The 16296-nt window shown below is 42.5% G+C and overlaps 2 protein-coding genes across 3 annotated transcripts in view; one reads left to right on the top strand and one right to left on the bottom strand.

Annotated features, from left to right (window-relative positions):
- Window positions 1–3060, top strand: part of TLDC2 (TBC/LysM-associated domain containing 2) — a 22066-nt gene extending 19006 nt beyond the window's left edge. Inside the window, exons 5-6 of the mRNA XM_044661574.1 lie at window positions 546–619; window positions 2496–3060. Of these exons, the coding sequence (XP_044517509.1) occupies window positions 546–619; window positions 2496–2631 (210 nt within the window). The 3' untranslated portion in view covers window positions 2632–3060. The remainder of the gene's footprint in view (window positions 1–545; window positions 620–2495) is intronic.
- Window positions 3061–6488: 3428 nt separating this feature from the next.
- SAMHD1 (SAM and HD domain containing deoxynucleoside triphosphate triphosphohydrolase 1) overlaps window positions 6489–16296 on the bottom strand; it is a 60684-nt gene continuing 50876 nt past the window's right edge. Inside the window, exons 13-16 of one of the 2 annotated variants that reach the window (XM_044664334.1) lie at window positions 15087–15182; window positions 13693–13797; window positions 13295–13432; window positions 6489–6768 (exon numbers count right to left, since the gene is read on the bottom strand). In XM_044664334.1, the coding sequence (XP_044520269.1) occupies window positions 6643–6768; window positions 13295–13432; window positions 13693–13797; window positions 15087–15182 (465 nt within the window). In that variant the 3' untranslated portion in view covers window positions 6489–6642. The remainder of the gene's footprint in view (window positions 6769–13294; window positions 13433–13692; window positions 13798–15086; window positions 15183–16296) is intronic. The other variant, XM_044664335.1, reaches the window with a different exon arrangement.

The following is a 16296-nucleotide window of genomic DNA, read 5'->3' as shown; positions in this document are numbered from 1 at the left end:
CCCCTTTCCCCCTTTCCTCCCTCCCTTTCTTCCTTTTCTTTCCTCTTTTCCTCCTGTCTTTCCTTCCTCCCCCTCTCTTTCTTCCTTGTTTCCTTCCTTCCCTTCTTCTTTCCCCTTTTCCTCCTTCCCTCCCTTCCTTCACCTAAGCTGGGAAACTTGAGTTCATGTAATGTAGCAAGGCCCTCCCTCACTATCTCTCCTCAATAATATGGGGTTTCAGTTCCCCTTTTAGTGATGTTTGCTTCTTCTCTTTCCAGTCTGAAGACTCTTCTTGGTGGAGAATCCCAGGTATAAGAAATGAGGAAAGTGGGAATTAGGTTTCATGATCCTCAGGCTTTTCCCACCACACCCTACTCTCCTCTGTGGACACGCCCTTCCCTGAACGGGGACCAGGCGGTGGGCAAATTACCTGGAGGAGTTCTGCATAAAGAAAAACTTTGAGGGCGAGCCAAAGCTTTGCTTCCAACGCTGCCATCCAGTGGTCGCCAGCGGTACTGCAGCCCGCTCCGGTCCAGCCCGCTCCAGAGCTGTTCTTTGTCTTGCAGGTGTTTAAGTGGACGGGCCGGAATTCTTTCTTCGTCAAAGGAGACCTGGACTTGCTGGTAATGGGCAGTGGCAGGTATGCGTTCAGTAAGTCTCCCTGGGATTGAGGGGTGCCGCGTCCCCAGTCCCCGAGTCTCTGAAGGGGCGCCAGCTTCTCTCCCACATCCCCGAAGCTTTCCAGCCTCTGCACATCTTGCCATAGAGGGTGGCCAAGAGTCAGAGAAAACCATTCCTTCTGGGAGCGAATGAGGGACGGTTTAATGGCTTAAGCCTCGTTCCTGCCAGGGCAACCATTAGCGCCGCACGGCCGTGGCCAGTAATCTCCTTCCTCAGAAGAGGGCCCAGCTCGTCCTAGGGGCTGAGACCACCCCAGACACAGACAAGGCCAACTTGACCGTCGGACTTGACAGCCAAGATACAAAAAGTGGCAGGAACTTCCTGCCCAGATAGCTGTCCTTCTAGCCCTCTTCTCACTGTGCCTAAAGGCTCACCAGGGAAGGTTCATTCCTTGGTAGAGACAAGCACTATCATTTAAAACATGGCTCTGTGGATGGAGAGCCAGGTCTAGAGATGGGAGGTCCTGAGTTCAAATGTGGCCTCAGACACTTCCCAGCTGTGTGACCCTGGGCAAGTCACTTGACCCTCATTGCCTAGCCCTTACAGCTCTTCTGTCTGGAAACCAATACACAGTATTGATTCTAAGACAGAAGGTAAGGCTTTAAAAAAAAAACTGCAACTAGGGGCAATGAGGTGGCACGGTGAATAGAGCACTGGGAGTCAGAGGTCCTGGGTTCAAAGCTGGCCTCAGACACTTATTAACTGGGTGACCCTGAGTAAGTCGCTTAACCCCGTTTGCCTCAGTTTCCTCATCCATAAAATGAGCTGGAGCAGGAAATGGCAAACCACTTTGGTATCTTTGCCAAGAAAACCCCAAATGGGGGCATGAAAAGTCAGACACAACTAAAATGACAGAATGACCAACTGTTATCCAATGATTGAGAAAATAGGATGACAACAAAAGTCTATTATAAGAAAAATTGCAAATAAGTGGTGTGTGTGTGAGCAGTCTCTGAGCATGGAACTATAAATGTGTTGGTGAACCTATGGTGCTGGAGGGGGCTGCTCCCTTCCCCCTCTCCAGGGTGCCTGAGGACATTTCTCACATGCCCGCTCTTCTGCCCAGCAGCCCAATAGGAGCACTTCCTCCTTCCCCTGCCTGGGGCAAGGGGCCCACTTACATGTGTGTGAGGGTTGTAGTTTGGCACTCTGTCTCTAAAAGATTCATCACTGTTGTAGATAATGGCAGACTTTTTGGACCTGTTGGTCAGTTTTGATGAATTTTCCCACCTCTTTTATTCTTTATTTTTTTAAAACCTCACTTTTTGTCTTAAAATCACTACTGTGTATTGGTTCCAAGGCAGAATTGTGGTAAGGGCTAGGCAATGGGGGTGAAGTGACTTGCCCAGGGTCACACAGCTAGAAAGTGTCTGAGGCCAGATTTGAACCCAGGACCTCCTGTCTCTAGGTCTGGCTCTCAAACCACTGTGCCACCCAGCTGCACCCCACCTCCCTACTCCACGGCCTTTATTCTTTAAAGGATGGCTCTCTGGGAGGGAAAAAGAACAAATATTTGAGAAATGCAGATGATGTAAAAACAAAAGATTTCATTAAAAATAGTTTTTTAATTGAATGCTGCAAATATCTCTTATAGGGTAGCAGTTCAGTTTTGAATGCACAAGAACTGGCTGTACCAAATGGGTACCCGAATTCTGGAGTGACAGCTGGCTGCCCAGCACAGAGAAAGAGTACAAATGAGGGAGGTTCAGGGCCCTAAAGACAGATTTTCAACCATATCAAAATTCTGGTGGGGCGTGTTGATTATTGATCTGAAGTCTAACCCAAATGGGGTGTAGGGAAGCCTTCCTGATGCCCAGATTTCTTTTTATCTCCAGTGGCCAATTTGGGCTGTGGCTGGATGGGGACCTGAACCACGGGGGCAGCCACCCCTGCGCAACCTTCAACAATGAAGTCCTGGCAGGCCAGGAAGAATTCTTCATACAGGAACTAGAGGCCTGGGCACTGAGCTGAGGAGCCCAGAATGGCCAAGGCTGCTCGGCGCTCCTCACTGTGGGCCCTGCTCACCACCTCCTTCCTCCGGGGACTGGTATAACAGAAGAGGGGTGCACAAGCGGCTGGCCTGAGCTTCTTGGTTAGCTATGGGAACAGCTGTGGCCCTGCACCTACCAAAAGGCTCGTATAACTAGGGCAGATACCATCTTAGAAGTACGCTGGGGCTGCAAATGACTGTTTGCATTGGATAAACCTGAATTGCAGGTAGCTCTCCTCAGAACTCCCAAATAAGCTGCCAACAAATCCTACAGAAAAAGAGGAAATCGGTTCCTGACAAGACCGCTGTGCACTAAGGGCCCAGGGAACACTTCCCCTCAACCCTACCCTATCCCTTAATTTTTTTCCTGGGAGATTTATTACGGACACAATAAAAGGGCACATTTCACAGCTGGTGCACTTCTCTGTCCAAACCAGGTGATGTGCGCGGGCAGGAGTCAACTCCACAAGGCGGCTTTGTTGGGCAGACCACAGACTACCTGGGCCAAAATTCTTCTGGTCTAGCGTGGGAGGGCAGGGTCTGAAGTCAGGAAGACTCCTCTTCAAATCTGGCCTCAGCCACTTACTAGCTGGTGACCCTAGGCAAGTCCCTTCACCCCGTTTGCCTCAGTTTCCTCCTCTGTAAAATGAGCTGGAGAAGGAAATGGCAAAACCTCAACAGACTATCCAAGTCTGTGTCAGAAGGAAACCAGTGCTCTAGAGTAAACCCTTTGCTGGGGAAAATGTCCTTCAGCGGAGAAGGGTCAAGAGGCATCAGCACTGGGTGTTTTCACATGCCTGGCCAAATGATACTACCATAACGAGGCCTAAGAGAGAGAGGAGGAAGACTAGATTCAACAAGAACACCTAAAATGTGATCCACTTGAAATCTCCTTTGCTTCTGAGGTTTATAAGAAGTTGCTGGCTTTTGGGGACAAGAACCAAATGCTCTCTCCCCAGCCACTACCTGCCTTCCCCTCCTTGCATCGTTAAAAGATTTATTCCTTTCATGGCAGCTATTCCCTCTCAAGCTGGGTCAGAGAAATTGAGTAACACAGACACGGTAAAATGCTATCTTTAGAGGGCTCAATAGAGAGAGAGCCAGGCCTAGAGACACGAGGTCCTGGGTTCAAATCTGGCCTTAGATACTTTGTAGCCGTGGGACCTTGGGCAAATCACTTAATATTGCCTAGCCCAGTGATTCCCAAAGTGGGTGCCACCGCCCCCCGGTGGGTGCTGCAGTGATCCAGAGGAGCAGTGATGGCCACAGGTGCATTTGGGGGTGGTGAATAACTGTAAGAGGGTGGCGAATAACTCTAAGGGGGCGGTAAGTAATATTTTTTTTGGAAAGGGGCCAAAAAAGTTTGGGAACCACTGGCCTAGACCTTACTGTTCCTCTGCCTTGGAACCAATACACAATATTGATTCTAAGATGGAAGGTAAAGGTTTAAAAAACACTATCTTCATTCACAGGACAACTAGGCTGGTGAGAGGACAATATATGGTGGTCAAGATGAAACATGTTTCTCGTTCAATTTAAAACAATCTTGGTTAAGATATGAGTCAAATCTCCAATGGAGGATGATATAGCATGAAATACACATTGAGAGAGCAGGCAGTCTGGTTGCAAATACATTCATAAGCTTTATTGCAGTGTTTCCCACACCCATCACAGGTACTGATTTTTTAAAAAATGCAATGAGAGAATATCCACAAATTCCAGTGGCTGAGACAGTGAAGATGTTTGTATACAAACATCAAAGTTATTTCCCAAGTAAAATCTCAAGTTGATAGCCCAAGAAGGGAAGAAGCAAGCATCATAAAATAAAGTGCAGCAGCCTTAATAGGACAAAAATGCAAACCTTAGATCTTCTCCCTCTCCCTCCCCAATGTGTGCGTGAGACAACAGTAGTGGTGTGGTAGAAAGTTCCAGATTCAAAAATAGCATTTTACAGAAATTAGATGATCTTTGCTACTACATTCCTGCCCCTGATTTTGGATATATAATCTTAATAAAAAGCATGTATACAGCATAGTAATTCCCAAAACTGCAATTTCCTCTTGCCACTGAGCAAAGAAAGCGATCAAGGTCACATAAGAAATCGGTATTGTGGAATAGACCAAGGAGGCCTGGAGAAAGAGGGTCAGGGGCTGCAATTTCTCATTCACTGGCCAACTCAGGTCAACTTCCTCTATTCCCCAAGTCATGTCCACTTGCTCTTGAGATATAATCCTGAACCCACTGACTCTAAACCCTTCCAGTTTTTGCCTAGAATCAGGATCCGCGAGCACTCACTAGCCTAGGGAAAGGAGGCTTCCCCTCCAGGCCTTCTGGGGACAGGCTGCTTGAAAAGCAAGGCCAGTGGATGACATGGCACTGTGACCTCAAACACTCTTTGCATGTTTATTGAGTGTAATGCCCCGTGTTAAGAACTGGGGGAGCCATAAAGAGAAGTAAGATAGAGTGTCTGTTCTCACAGACTGTTTAATCTAGCAAGGGAGAATACAAAATAAAACATGATCAGGTAATATGAGATGGATACAGACGCCCCCCAAAATCAAAAAAGGCAAAGATGGTTTCAGATGGGGTGGCATGGAAACTTTTACTTCCCAAAGAACAGTCTGGATATGTCTGGAGTGAAGTACTTTGGGGATGTGCTCCCCTTCTCCCCTGTCCCCCAAGAGAAGACCTTGTATCTGACTTGGTGGAAGGCTATACTGACACGCACCTCTGCATAAGGAAGGATGAGCAGAGGGGACTGGAGTTTTTTCTGACCAGACACTCCTAGGTGGGCACTCTGGGAAAAAGGAAGATCTGACCCCAGCCTGGGACTGAAAGCCACCAAGGAAGTCAGCAGGACAGCAGCAAGTCTCATCCTTTTCCTGAACAACATCTGGCTGAAGTCTATTTTGTGGAGGTAGCAGAAACTTATTCCCTGGTCAGAGCAGAGCCTTGGAAAAGAGGATTTCTATAGCAAGGCCTTCTTAGTCTTGTTTATTCAGAAATAGAGGGAACGAAACCTGCCGAGAGAAGGAATTTATTCAGCTGAGGGTGGAGCTGTTGTCAAATGGCAACTCTGCCCTCTGTGAGGGCCCTATTGGGGTCTGGACAAGGATGGCCCACACGGGGGTCTACAAAGGCCTCTTTATTCTGGCCACTGAGGTCAGGATGATTTGGATAATGTGCCTTGAACCCTTGGGCTTTCTCCCAACTTTCAACTGCAGATATGCCTGCCCTTAGTCCTACGGGAGGCTGGCAGGTGAGGTCCGGTACTTTTCAAGGGTTGCACATGGCTCACGGGGGGCAGGCTGGGCTCGCTACCTCTCAAAGACTCTGCTGTTTTAACCAGGGATGACCAAGACAGCTTCGGTTTCCCATCCCATAACCAAGAGGCCACACATCGAGTCTATAAAGTCTGTTTCCCATATATTTTGGAAAAAAAAAAAAAAAAGGTTTTCCTCCCACGGGAATCGAGTGTATAAAAATAGTGCTTAAAATATTTTTTTTTTCACATAAAGAAGAGTTGAAGATACCAAGCCCTTTCTAAATCAGTAAGAAAAAGGTTTATGGCTTTTTCCTGCAGCCTGCAGATTATCTATCTACCTGATGGAAGATCTTCCTTCCTGTTCTCTCATATAAAAATTTCTCTATTGCAACTAAAATGCTAAAATTTCCTTGGAATTTGTTATAAATGTTGTGTCTGATAAATCCCTCTTATATTCAGGTTATATAACCTGATATGAGTTATATATAACTCATGTGTGAGTTATATATAACTCAGCTCCCCAAGTTAATTCGAGAGAAAAAAAATCTGTGATTTATTTACAGTCCAGTCAGCTTCTGATTGAGATATGTGGGGCAGCTGTGTTTGAAGAAGCCAAGGAATAGGTGCTAGGTATGTTTAAGCCTTCTTGCAGTGCTGTAACTTGGACAGATCCCTTTATAAGAAGCAGAAATGCAAACACAGTGAGCAGACACTGCCATTCTATCAGTCAATTCCCAAAAAGGTTGCCTTTGGGTTTGTAACCCTTTCTTGCACCATCTGGATCCTGGCCTCTATTCTGGGGATTCCAACTTGGTTTCCTAGGTGTTAGCTTTGGGGCCAAAACGTCACCATCCTGTTGGTCAAGAAGGAAAAAAATGGCCAGGAAAAGCTCATTAGACCATTGGATCTCGGAGGAAGGACAGGCACAATTTAATTAGACTCACAGAATGGCAGAGCTGAAATAGAATTAGGAACCCAATTAAGCCAATCCCCTTCCATCTCCAGGCTAGGAAAACAAGGTTAGGGTTAGAGGGGAAGTGGCTTGTCTGCTCTGGCACCGTAGGGACACAGCAAGTTAGGGGCAGAGTCCAGACTAGTACTTAGACCTCCAAAGTCCTTCCTCTTAGGACTTGCTCCCTCATCGTGTTCAACTCCTTCAATTATGTATACCACTTATGTACAGCTCCCTGAACTCAAGACAGCATGAGACCAAGAAGCCATAGCAAAATGGAAAGACTGAATGCAGGGGGAAGCTGGGTGGCTCAGTGGATTGAGGGCCAGGCCTACAGAAGGGAGGTCCTGGGTTCAAATCTGACCTCAGACACTTCCTAAGTATGTGACCCTGGGCAAGTCACTTAACCCCCATTGCCTAGTCCTGACTGCTCTTCTGCCTTAGGACCAATACATAGTATTGATTTTAAGGCAGAAGGTAAGCGTTTAAAAAAAAAAAAAAGACTTAATGCAGCATTACTGTTGGGCTTTATAGACCTCACTACCAAAGGGTGCCTTTGATAGATGATTGCAAAGGTTTTATTTTTCTTTCTCTAAAAAAAGCAACAACCTTACCTCCTACCTTAGAATGAATATAAAGTATCAATTCCAAGGCAGAAGAGGTAAGGCAACTGGAATTAAGTGACTTCTGTAGGGTCACACAGCTGGGAAGTCTCTGAGGCCAAAATTGAACCTAGGACTTCCTGACCCCAGGCCTGGCTCTCTATCCATTGCACCACCATGCTGCTTGCATGTCTACTTTTTAAAAAAGAAAACTATTTTATTTATTTTAACATTCGTTAAAAAAAAAATTGAGTTCCACATTCTCTCCTTCCCTTTTTTTTTTTTTTTATTAATATTTTTAAACCCTTAACTTCTGTGTATTAGTTCCTTGGTGGAATAGTGGTAAGGGTAGGCAATGGGAGTCAAGTGACTTGCCCAAGGTCACACAGCTGGGAAGTGTCTGAGGCCGGATTTGAACCTAGGACCTCCCGTCTCTAGGCCTGGCTCTCAATCCACTGAGCTACCCAGCTGCCCCTCTCCTTCCCTTTTGCTCCTCCCCAACCCACTGAGAAGGCAAAAAAGCAAGTCATGCCAAATATATTCCTGTATTAAATCCTGCTCTCTTCTAGGAGGCCTAACCCACTGATCTCCCCCTCTCCCAGAAAGTATGTCTGCATCTGTCCTTCTGTGACTGAGAACCATTAATGCAGTACACTGGAAAGACAAAAAAGGGAGACCCACATCTAGATGACTGCGCAAGTCATGTCTCCTCTCTGACATCAGCTTTCTCATCCTTAAACTGACTTGGGCTCAGGAGATTCAGTCCAAATCACACCAGAGACACTTCCTATGTGATGGGAGGGAGCTCACTTCAAACCTCCGATTCCTCATCTGTACAATGGGGATAATGGTATACTGTGAACAAAGTGTTTTGTAAACCTTTAAGTGCCATATGTGAATTATCGTTCCAGGTACTTAAAAAAAAATCAGCATTTCATGTCTATATGTGGAGTCTCAATTCTACATTTCTGACCTGGGTATGGACAAGGTTGTTAATGAGGGAGGGGGGAAAACTCTGTACAAGCATGAATTTCAGTGGGCTTTAAAGGTTATTTAAGAATTTAGCAGGCAGCCAGCACTGGGAAGGGGAAGGGAAGGAAGGAGGGAGATAAGTTTGATCATATAAATTAGGAAAACTTGTGAGGAATTTTGTTATTAAAAAAATTTAAAAAAAAAAAGATTTCAGTAAGTGGAGGGGAGAGGAAGCTCAGTGTGAATAGGAAAGCACCAAGGATATTTGGGGAAAAGAAAATTTGGCAGAAGTTCACATGCAGGAAGGTGACTGATGAGATAAGAGCAGAAAAGCCAGGCAGCTAAAGAGTGCAGAGCGCCCTGAAATGATGAGCGAGGGAGTCTGATCTTTAGTCAGCAGGCAAGAAGGAGCAGATCATTTCTGAACAGACAATTAAAATAAAAACATTTTTGCAGGGGGGCAGCTGGGTAACTCAGTGGATTGAGAGTCAGGCCTAGAGACTGGAGGTCCTAGGTTCAAATCTGGCCTCAGACACTTCCCAGCTGTGTGACCCTGGGCAAGTCACTTGACCCCCATTGCCCACCCTTACCACTCTTCCACCTAGGAGCCAATACACAGAAGTTAAGGGTTTAAAAGTGTAAAAAACAAACAAAAAAAAACAACAAAAAAACATTTTTGCACAAATAAAACCAAAGAAGCTAATGTGAGAGAGGAACCAGTTAACTGCAAAAAATCTTGGCAGCAAGTTTTTTTTCTGAAAAAGGCCTTATTTCCAAGATGACCAAGTCAAGATGCAGAATGAATTGTACATTTTTGGATATGGCCAATTTAGGAATTTATTTTGCTTATCTAAGCATATTTGTTACGATAGTTTTGTTTTTTTTCCTGTGTGTGTTTTTTTTTTTCCTTTCCCACATTGGGGGTGAGGGAGGAAAAAAAATGTTTGTCATTTGAAAAAGTTTTTTCACTGTGGTACAATCAAACATAATGGACTTCTCTACTAGCAGCAATGCAAGAATCTAGAGCAAGGCTGAGGGACTTATGAGAAAGAAAACTAGCCACATTCAGAGGAAGAACTGGGGGAGGAGAAACACAGAAGAAAAACAACTGCTTGAACACATGGGCTGATGGGGATATTATTGGGGATGAAGACACTAAACGATAACTCTAGTCCAACTATCAATAATATGGAATTAGGTCTTGATCGATGATACATGTAAAAACCCAGTGGAATTGTGCATCGGCTATGGGGGGTTAGGGGAGTTTGGGGAGAAGGAAAGAACATGAAACATGTAACTATGGGGAAAATATTCAAAATAAAAATAAAAAAATAAAATAAAAATAAAAAAGTTTTTTTTTTCTTAAAAAACAAAACAAGGGGGCAGCTGGATGGCTCAGTGGATTGAGAGCCAGGCCTAGAAAAGGGAGGTCCTTGGTCCAAATCTGACCTCTGACACTTCCCAGCTGTGTAACCCTGGGCAAGTCACTTAACCTCCATTGCCTAAGCTTTACCACTCTTCTGCCTTGGAACCAATACATGGTATTGATTCTAAGACAGAAGGTTTAAAAAAACAAACAAACAAAACAAAAATCTTACAACAATAGAAGAACAACATAATGACACAACCAGGTCAATGCATAAAATTCAATCTGGGGGGCAGGTAGATGGCTCAGTGGATAGAAAGCCAGGCTTGGAGAGGGAAGGGAAATGGGGGGTGGTGGGAGAGGAGAAACAAAGTTTCAAATCTACGTCAGACACTTCAGACATTTTCTAGCTGTGTGATCCTGGACCAATCACTTAACTCTGATTGCCTAGCCCTTACCTCTCTTCTGCCTTAGAACCCATACAAAGTATCAATTTTAAGACAGAAGGTAAGGGTTTAAAAAAATTCTACCAACATAAAGCACAGACTGAGGAGTGGTATCCAATGGTGGACATGCAAAGACCTCTTAGGAAGCTATATAAATAAACTAGATGGATAGTAATAAAAGCCAATACAAGGGTGGCAGCAATAGGAACAGCAAAAAAGGGCCAGATCTGAGAGATGTTGTAGAGACAGATTTAGCAGAACTCAACTGTGTCTGAGAGGTGAGGGAGAGGAAAGAATCAAAGGGAACACCAAGGTTTCAGACATTTGGCCAAGATGAATAGTGAATTGAAAATGAATAGATTAGGGGCAGCTAGTGGTTCAGTGGAAAGAGAAAGCCAGGCCTGAAGACAGGAGGTCCTGGGTTCAAATCTGGTCTCAAAATAATTCCTAGCTATGTGACTCTTAACCCTCACTATCAAGCTCTTACCGCTCTTCTGCTTTGGAACCAACACACAGTATTAATTGTAAGATGAAAGATAAAGGCTTAAAAATTTAAAAGAAAAAAAAATAGGGTAGATTTAGGAGGAAAGATAGTAAGCTTGATTTTGAAAATGTTATGTATGGTTCAGACACCAGGGAATAGGAATAGGAAATATTTTTTGCTTGTTTTCTTTTTAGTCCTGTGTATTCAACTTTATGCATTTAAAAACAATATTCTAAAAAGGAGTGCATCGGTTTTACTAGATTACAAAAGAGGTACATGATACAAAAAATGTTAAAACAAAGGATTCCATTTTTTCATTTTCCTGTTCAATTCTATGTTCATTTCCATAGCCACTTGGGACTAGGCACATGGTGCTCCCTTGGCAAATCCTCAGAAGTCACCTCTGAGATGTGATAGGATAGATAAGTAAGATTAAAGATAATAAATCTGGGTATTAGCTAAATCAAGGTAGTAACTGAAGCCAAAGAGGAGAAAGGTTGTTTGGGATGGAGGAGACAGATGAGAAGGGGAGTGAGGGCAGAACTTTGGAGAAATGCCTCCCCTAAAGGCACAGGAAGACAAAGAACCAGAGCAAAGGAGACAGAGGAGAATTCAGACAGGAAGAAGGAGAATTGGATACTGCACTTCTGAAGAGAGGCAGAGAGTAGAGAAAGTATCTGGTAGGAAGAGCTGGGTCAAACACTTATTTGGTTAACCCGATTAGGGGTTGGGTGAGAGAAAGGATGAGAGAGAACAGAAGGTCAAGCACAGAGACCCCTAGGATGCAATCCTGGGATGATGATGCAATGGACAAAAAGGAGGAAATAAGAGGGGAGAATTTAGAGGAAAAGATGAATTTTGTTTTTAACATATTGAGCTTGAGATGCCATGGGGACACATCCAGGCAAATATGCCCAGCAGGTAGATGTCGATTCCAGACTCAAGCTCACAAGAGAGAAAAGGGGTAATATGTAGAGGTGGGGGATAATCTGGATAGAGATGTCAATTGAATCCAAGAGAGCTAATAAGAGTCTAAGGGGCAGCTGGGTGGCTCAGTGGATTGAGAGCCAGGCCCAGAGACAGGAGGTCCTGGGTTCAAATCTGACCTCAGACACTTTTCTAGCTGTGTGACCCTGGGCAAGTCACTTAACCCCCAATGCCTCACCCTTTCTGCTTTTCTGCCCTGGAACCAATACGAAGTATTGATTCTAAGACAGAAGGTAAAGGTTTAAAAACAAAAAGAAAGACAGTCCAGAATAGAAGACACAAGATGGAGACCCACACATACACAAACACTTAAACAGAGTTTCCAGAACATAATGAACTTTCTTTTTTAAACTTAATTTCTATCTCAGTAACAACACTAAAACAGAAGGGCAAGGGCTAGACAGATGAAGTTAAATGACTTGCCCGAGGTCACACAAGGTAGGAAGTGTTTTGAGGCCAGATTTGAACCCAGGGCCTCCCATCTCTAGGCCTGGCTCTTTATCCATCAAGTTGTCCCATGATGAATTTTAAAAAGAGAATGCAACCCAAAACCTCATGGGGGAAGAGAGTATTTAGAAAGTCAGCAATATCAAATAGTAGTATGTCAAGAAGGATGAGGACTGAAAAAAGGTTACTACTTTTAGCAGTAACAAGATCACTGGTGACCTTGGAGAAAGCAATTTTAGTGGAGTGGCTAGGACAGAAGCCAGGGAAGTGGGGGTGGTAGGTGGTGGGGTGGGTGATGGGTTAAGAAGTGAGTGGGAAGTGGAGGCCAGGAGTAAAGACAGTTTTTTCTAGAAATTTGGCTGTGAAAAGGATGGAGATAGGTTGGGTTGGGTTGGATGGATTATAATTTAGTGTTTTAAATTATACAGGTTTATAATAATTATCTTTATTTTTATGACAAATTGACATACTTCCATGACAAACATAACACTCTTGGTATGGTTCCTGGCAGAAGTCAAGCAACTTGACAATGTCAAATGTGAAAAAATGGTTAAAGAGGGGAAGAACTGAAAAAAAGCCACTGGATTTGATGGCTAGGTTCTTGTTAGGACCCTTCAAAAAGTCACAGTAGAGTAGTGAAGCAAAAATCAAATCAAAGATAATGGAAAAGAAGATATATCCAGCATAGGCAATTTTTTTTGCCAGAAGATTATAAATGAAGAGGTTTTAAAAAGCCATTGTTGGTAGATGGTAGCTTATCACTTTTCAGCCAGTATTCTCTTTTTCATTATACTCTTTTACCTATATTTTATATATCTCTGGTATAATATAACATCCTTGAAGGTAGGAATCAGATTTTTGGGGGGAGAGGTGATTCCATAGTAGTTCAAGAAGAATTTCAGGAACACACCTTGCCAAACTTTTGTTAAAATTTCCCTAAAGTACTACCCAAGTCTATGCATTTAAAAAAGAAAAAGTTTTATACTTTTAAAATCATAATCAAAGTTATTATAACTTAAATAACAATTTTGTCAGATTTCAAAGGTATGGGAAGAAGGTAAGAGAAAGGACCCTTCTAACTTTATAGAAGGAAATTACCTAAGAAAGAGTAAAAACGACTTACCTGTGGTTTAGTGAAGTTTTTGTTTATACACCACTGAACAAAATATTGAGCAGCAGTATCTAAACTTTGCTTATCTGTTTTCTTACAATATACTCGGATAAGCTGTTCTGCAAATTTTTCAGGCAGAAGCTGTGAAACCTTTGCAAAAGAAAGATTTCATCATAAAACAGATAAGATACTAAATCTCCCCATCAACTATGACCCCACATTCTCACTAATGGCATTAAAAACTCACCCCACTACTTTCCTTCCTAAGTATTTTGTCCCACAATTCCTAATAAAATAGATCTCTATCAGAATATGTAAAAAACCAAACAATTCTGAACTGCATTAAAAACCTCACAGATGTGTGCAGATATCACATAGGCAAATTATTTTTCCCTAATCTGAATGTTTACCTGATCTTTTGTAATCATGACTGGTTTACTTCGGTCACTCTTACAATAGAAACGCACATTATCAATAGGATTTTTTTCTTTCATTCCGTAATCCATGTTGATAACCTTGACAGAAGAAAAAATAAAAAGCTACACGACAGCAACAGGAATAAAACTCTAATTTACAGTTTCAAAAGGCAAGTCAAGGAATATCGCCTATCATCATGACTAAGGCCAATGGGAAAGGCAGAAAAACATAACTACAGGTCAATATTCTACTAAGACTGACCCAGAAAGATTTTTTTTGTTTGTTTTACACCTGGTCAAAAAGTTCCTAGAAGAATAGTGGATACTATTACTTGGCAGAATTAAGGAGAAGTGCCCACCGTACTGTGATATTGGAAATTTGGGGGTCCTTGAACTTATTTTGAGGTCCCTAGTCTAAACTTCCTGTGGACATTTAGATCTCTTACAAAGTACATTTCTCATGATTCAACTGGCTTCCTGTCTTACATGGTGATGTAAGCCAGTGTAAACAGAAGGTTAAATAGGGAGATTGGGATTGGTACTTCCTCTTTTCCTGCTGAAAAAAAAAAAAAAAAAAAGCCAGCAGGGCAGAGATATGGCGTGACTTTCGAACTAAATCTTAATAGGCACGTGGCTTCATTTTTCTAAATGGCTTTCAATAAACCTTTTGAAACCATGATATTTTAAATTCTTTCCCTCTATATTAATTTTATTTGTTACAGTACTTCCATCATCCCCTTTGGCTATGGTGTAACACACAGATGGTCTGCTTTTTTTTTTTTTTAAACCCTTGTACTTCGGTGTATTGTCTCATAGTTGGAAGATTGGTAAGGGTGGGCAATGGGGGTCAAGTGACTTGCCCAGGATCACACAGCTGGGAAGTGGCTTAGGCCAGGTTTGAACCTAGGACCTCCTGTCTCTAGGCCTGACTCTCACTCCACTGAGCTACCCAGCTGCCCCTGGTCTGCTTTTTACCTCAATGAATTCCTGGAAATCATATGATAAAACAAGAATGGATTTTCCTTTAAGGAACGTAATAATTGAACTTGTTCTTCGAACAAGGATATTTTATCAAATACTGTCACAGAGATGATCAATTATTATGAACCCTTATAATCGAAACCACTAAAACTATAACTCATCCAGCCCAATCCATGCTCCAAATATATTGCCTGGTATTGGTGGGGTTAAGCTTATAACTTTCATTTCAAGCAAAACAAAATTCAAGCTTTATGGACTGAGAGGTTAAGATCAGCAAAAATGTCACTTCTAAAGAGTATCTGGAAGTAATAACAGATCAAATGACAAGTGATAAATGTAAGTGACCTACAGCTGAGTCATATTGTCTTTAGAAAATATTTAATGATGTCATAATGACAGAAACTTACATCAACTACAAAATCTTCGGCCTTTAATTCCACTGGTAGGGGTATATTTTCTGGTTTAGATTCTGCAACACTTTTTGGAAGTTGATCATATTCCTCCTAGGAAAGAGATGATTTTGAATATAATACCCAGACAACACTGTAACCTATGACGGACAGGTTATGTTCACATTCATGGTCTTACATCCTATGAGCTCCCTTTTGCCTGTGTCTGGAACATACTGCCTCTAAATTTCTCTATCTTGTTAAAATCTCTCTTCCAAGAAATTTGGAATTATGCAAACAGCATAACTAAACTAACTAAACTGTCCAGATCCTTTGATGCAAACTTTCTATTACTTGGCAAATACCCCAAGACAGTCACTGCCAAAAAGAAAGGCACCATATACACAAAGATATTTAGAACAGCATTTATCATAATGACAAAGAAATGTAAACAAAGTAGATGCTCATCAACTAGGGGATAAACAAATGATGAGACATGAATGTAATGCAGTATTACTCTTGTATAAGGAACAATGAAAATAATCAGTAAGGAGAAATGTAGAAAGACTTAAATGGCATTTTTAGGAATAGCCAGTGTGGACATTTATCAGAACATATCTTAGGATGTCCTAAGACATCATACAAGATAAATGTGGTTGTACTTTTCTTAGAAGAGAGACAGGAGAACATGGTGATGCATACTCAGTCAGATGAAATCATTCTACGGGTTATTTTTCTTTGTTTTTCCTTGTTATGACAGAAGGTTCAATTTGAGGAAAGAGGGGTATATATATCTAGAAATAACTGTGATGTACAAAACAGTCATCAATACATTAAAAATATTAATTAGTAATATTAAAAAAATTTAAGTGAAAGAATTGTGGGAATTGAGTGAACCACACTGAGTCCATCTTGTGACTTAACTGAAGCTAGCTCAGTTCTCTTTCTATTTAAATACTGGTCTAGTCCAATTTCTGTCTTGTGAGAAAATGTTATTCAGTTATAGGAACCTTATTGTGTTGTTTGAACCTAGCCCTGCATGGGTGCTAAGTTAGACCACCTATACCTTAGGGAAAGATGGGGAAGTGGGGGGAGGGAAGGAGGGAGGAAAAGAAGGAGAGAGGGAGCCGGGGGCGGGGGGGAGGAGAGGGAGAGACAGAGAGACGAGAGAGAGTGTGAGTGAGAGTGTGTGTGTGTGTGTGTGTGTGTGTGTATGTGAGTGTGTGTG

Source organism: Gracilinanus agilis, chromosome 2 (assembly GCF_016433145.1).
Source record: "Gracilinanus agilis isolate LMUSP501 chromosome 2, AgileGrace, whole genome shotgun sequence".
NCBI classification, from domain to species: domain Eukaryota; kingdom Metazoa; phylum Chordata; class Mammalia; order Didelphimorphia; family Didelphidae; genus Gracilinanus; species Gracilinanus agilis.
This window is presented reverse-complemented; position numbering and strand designations above follow the sequence as displayed.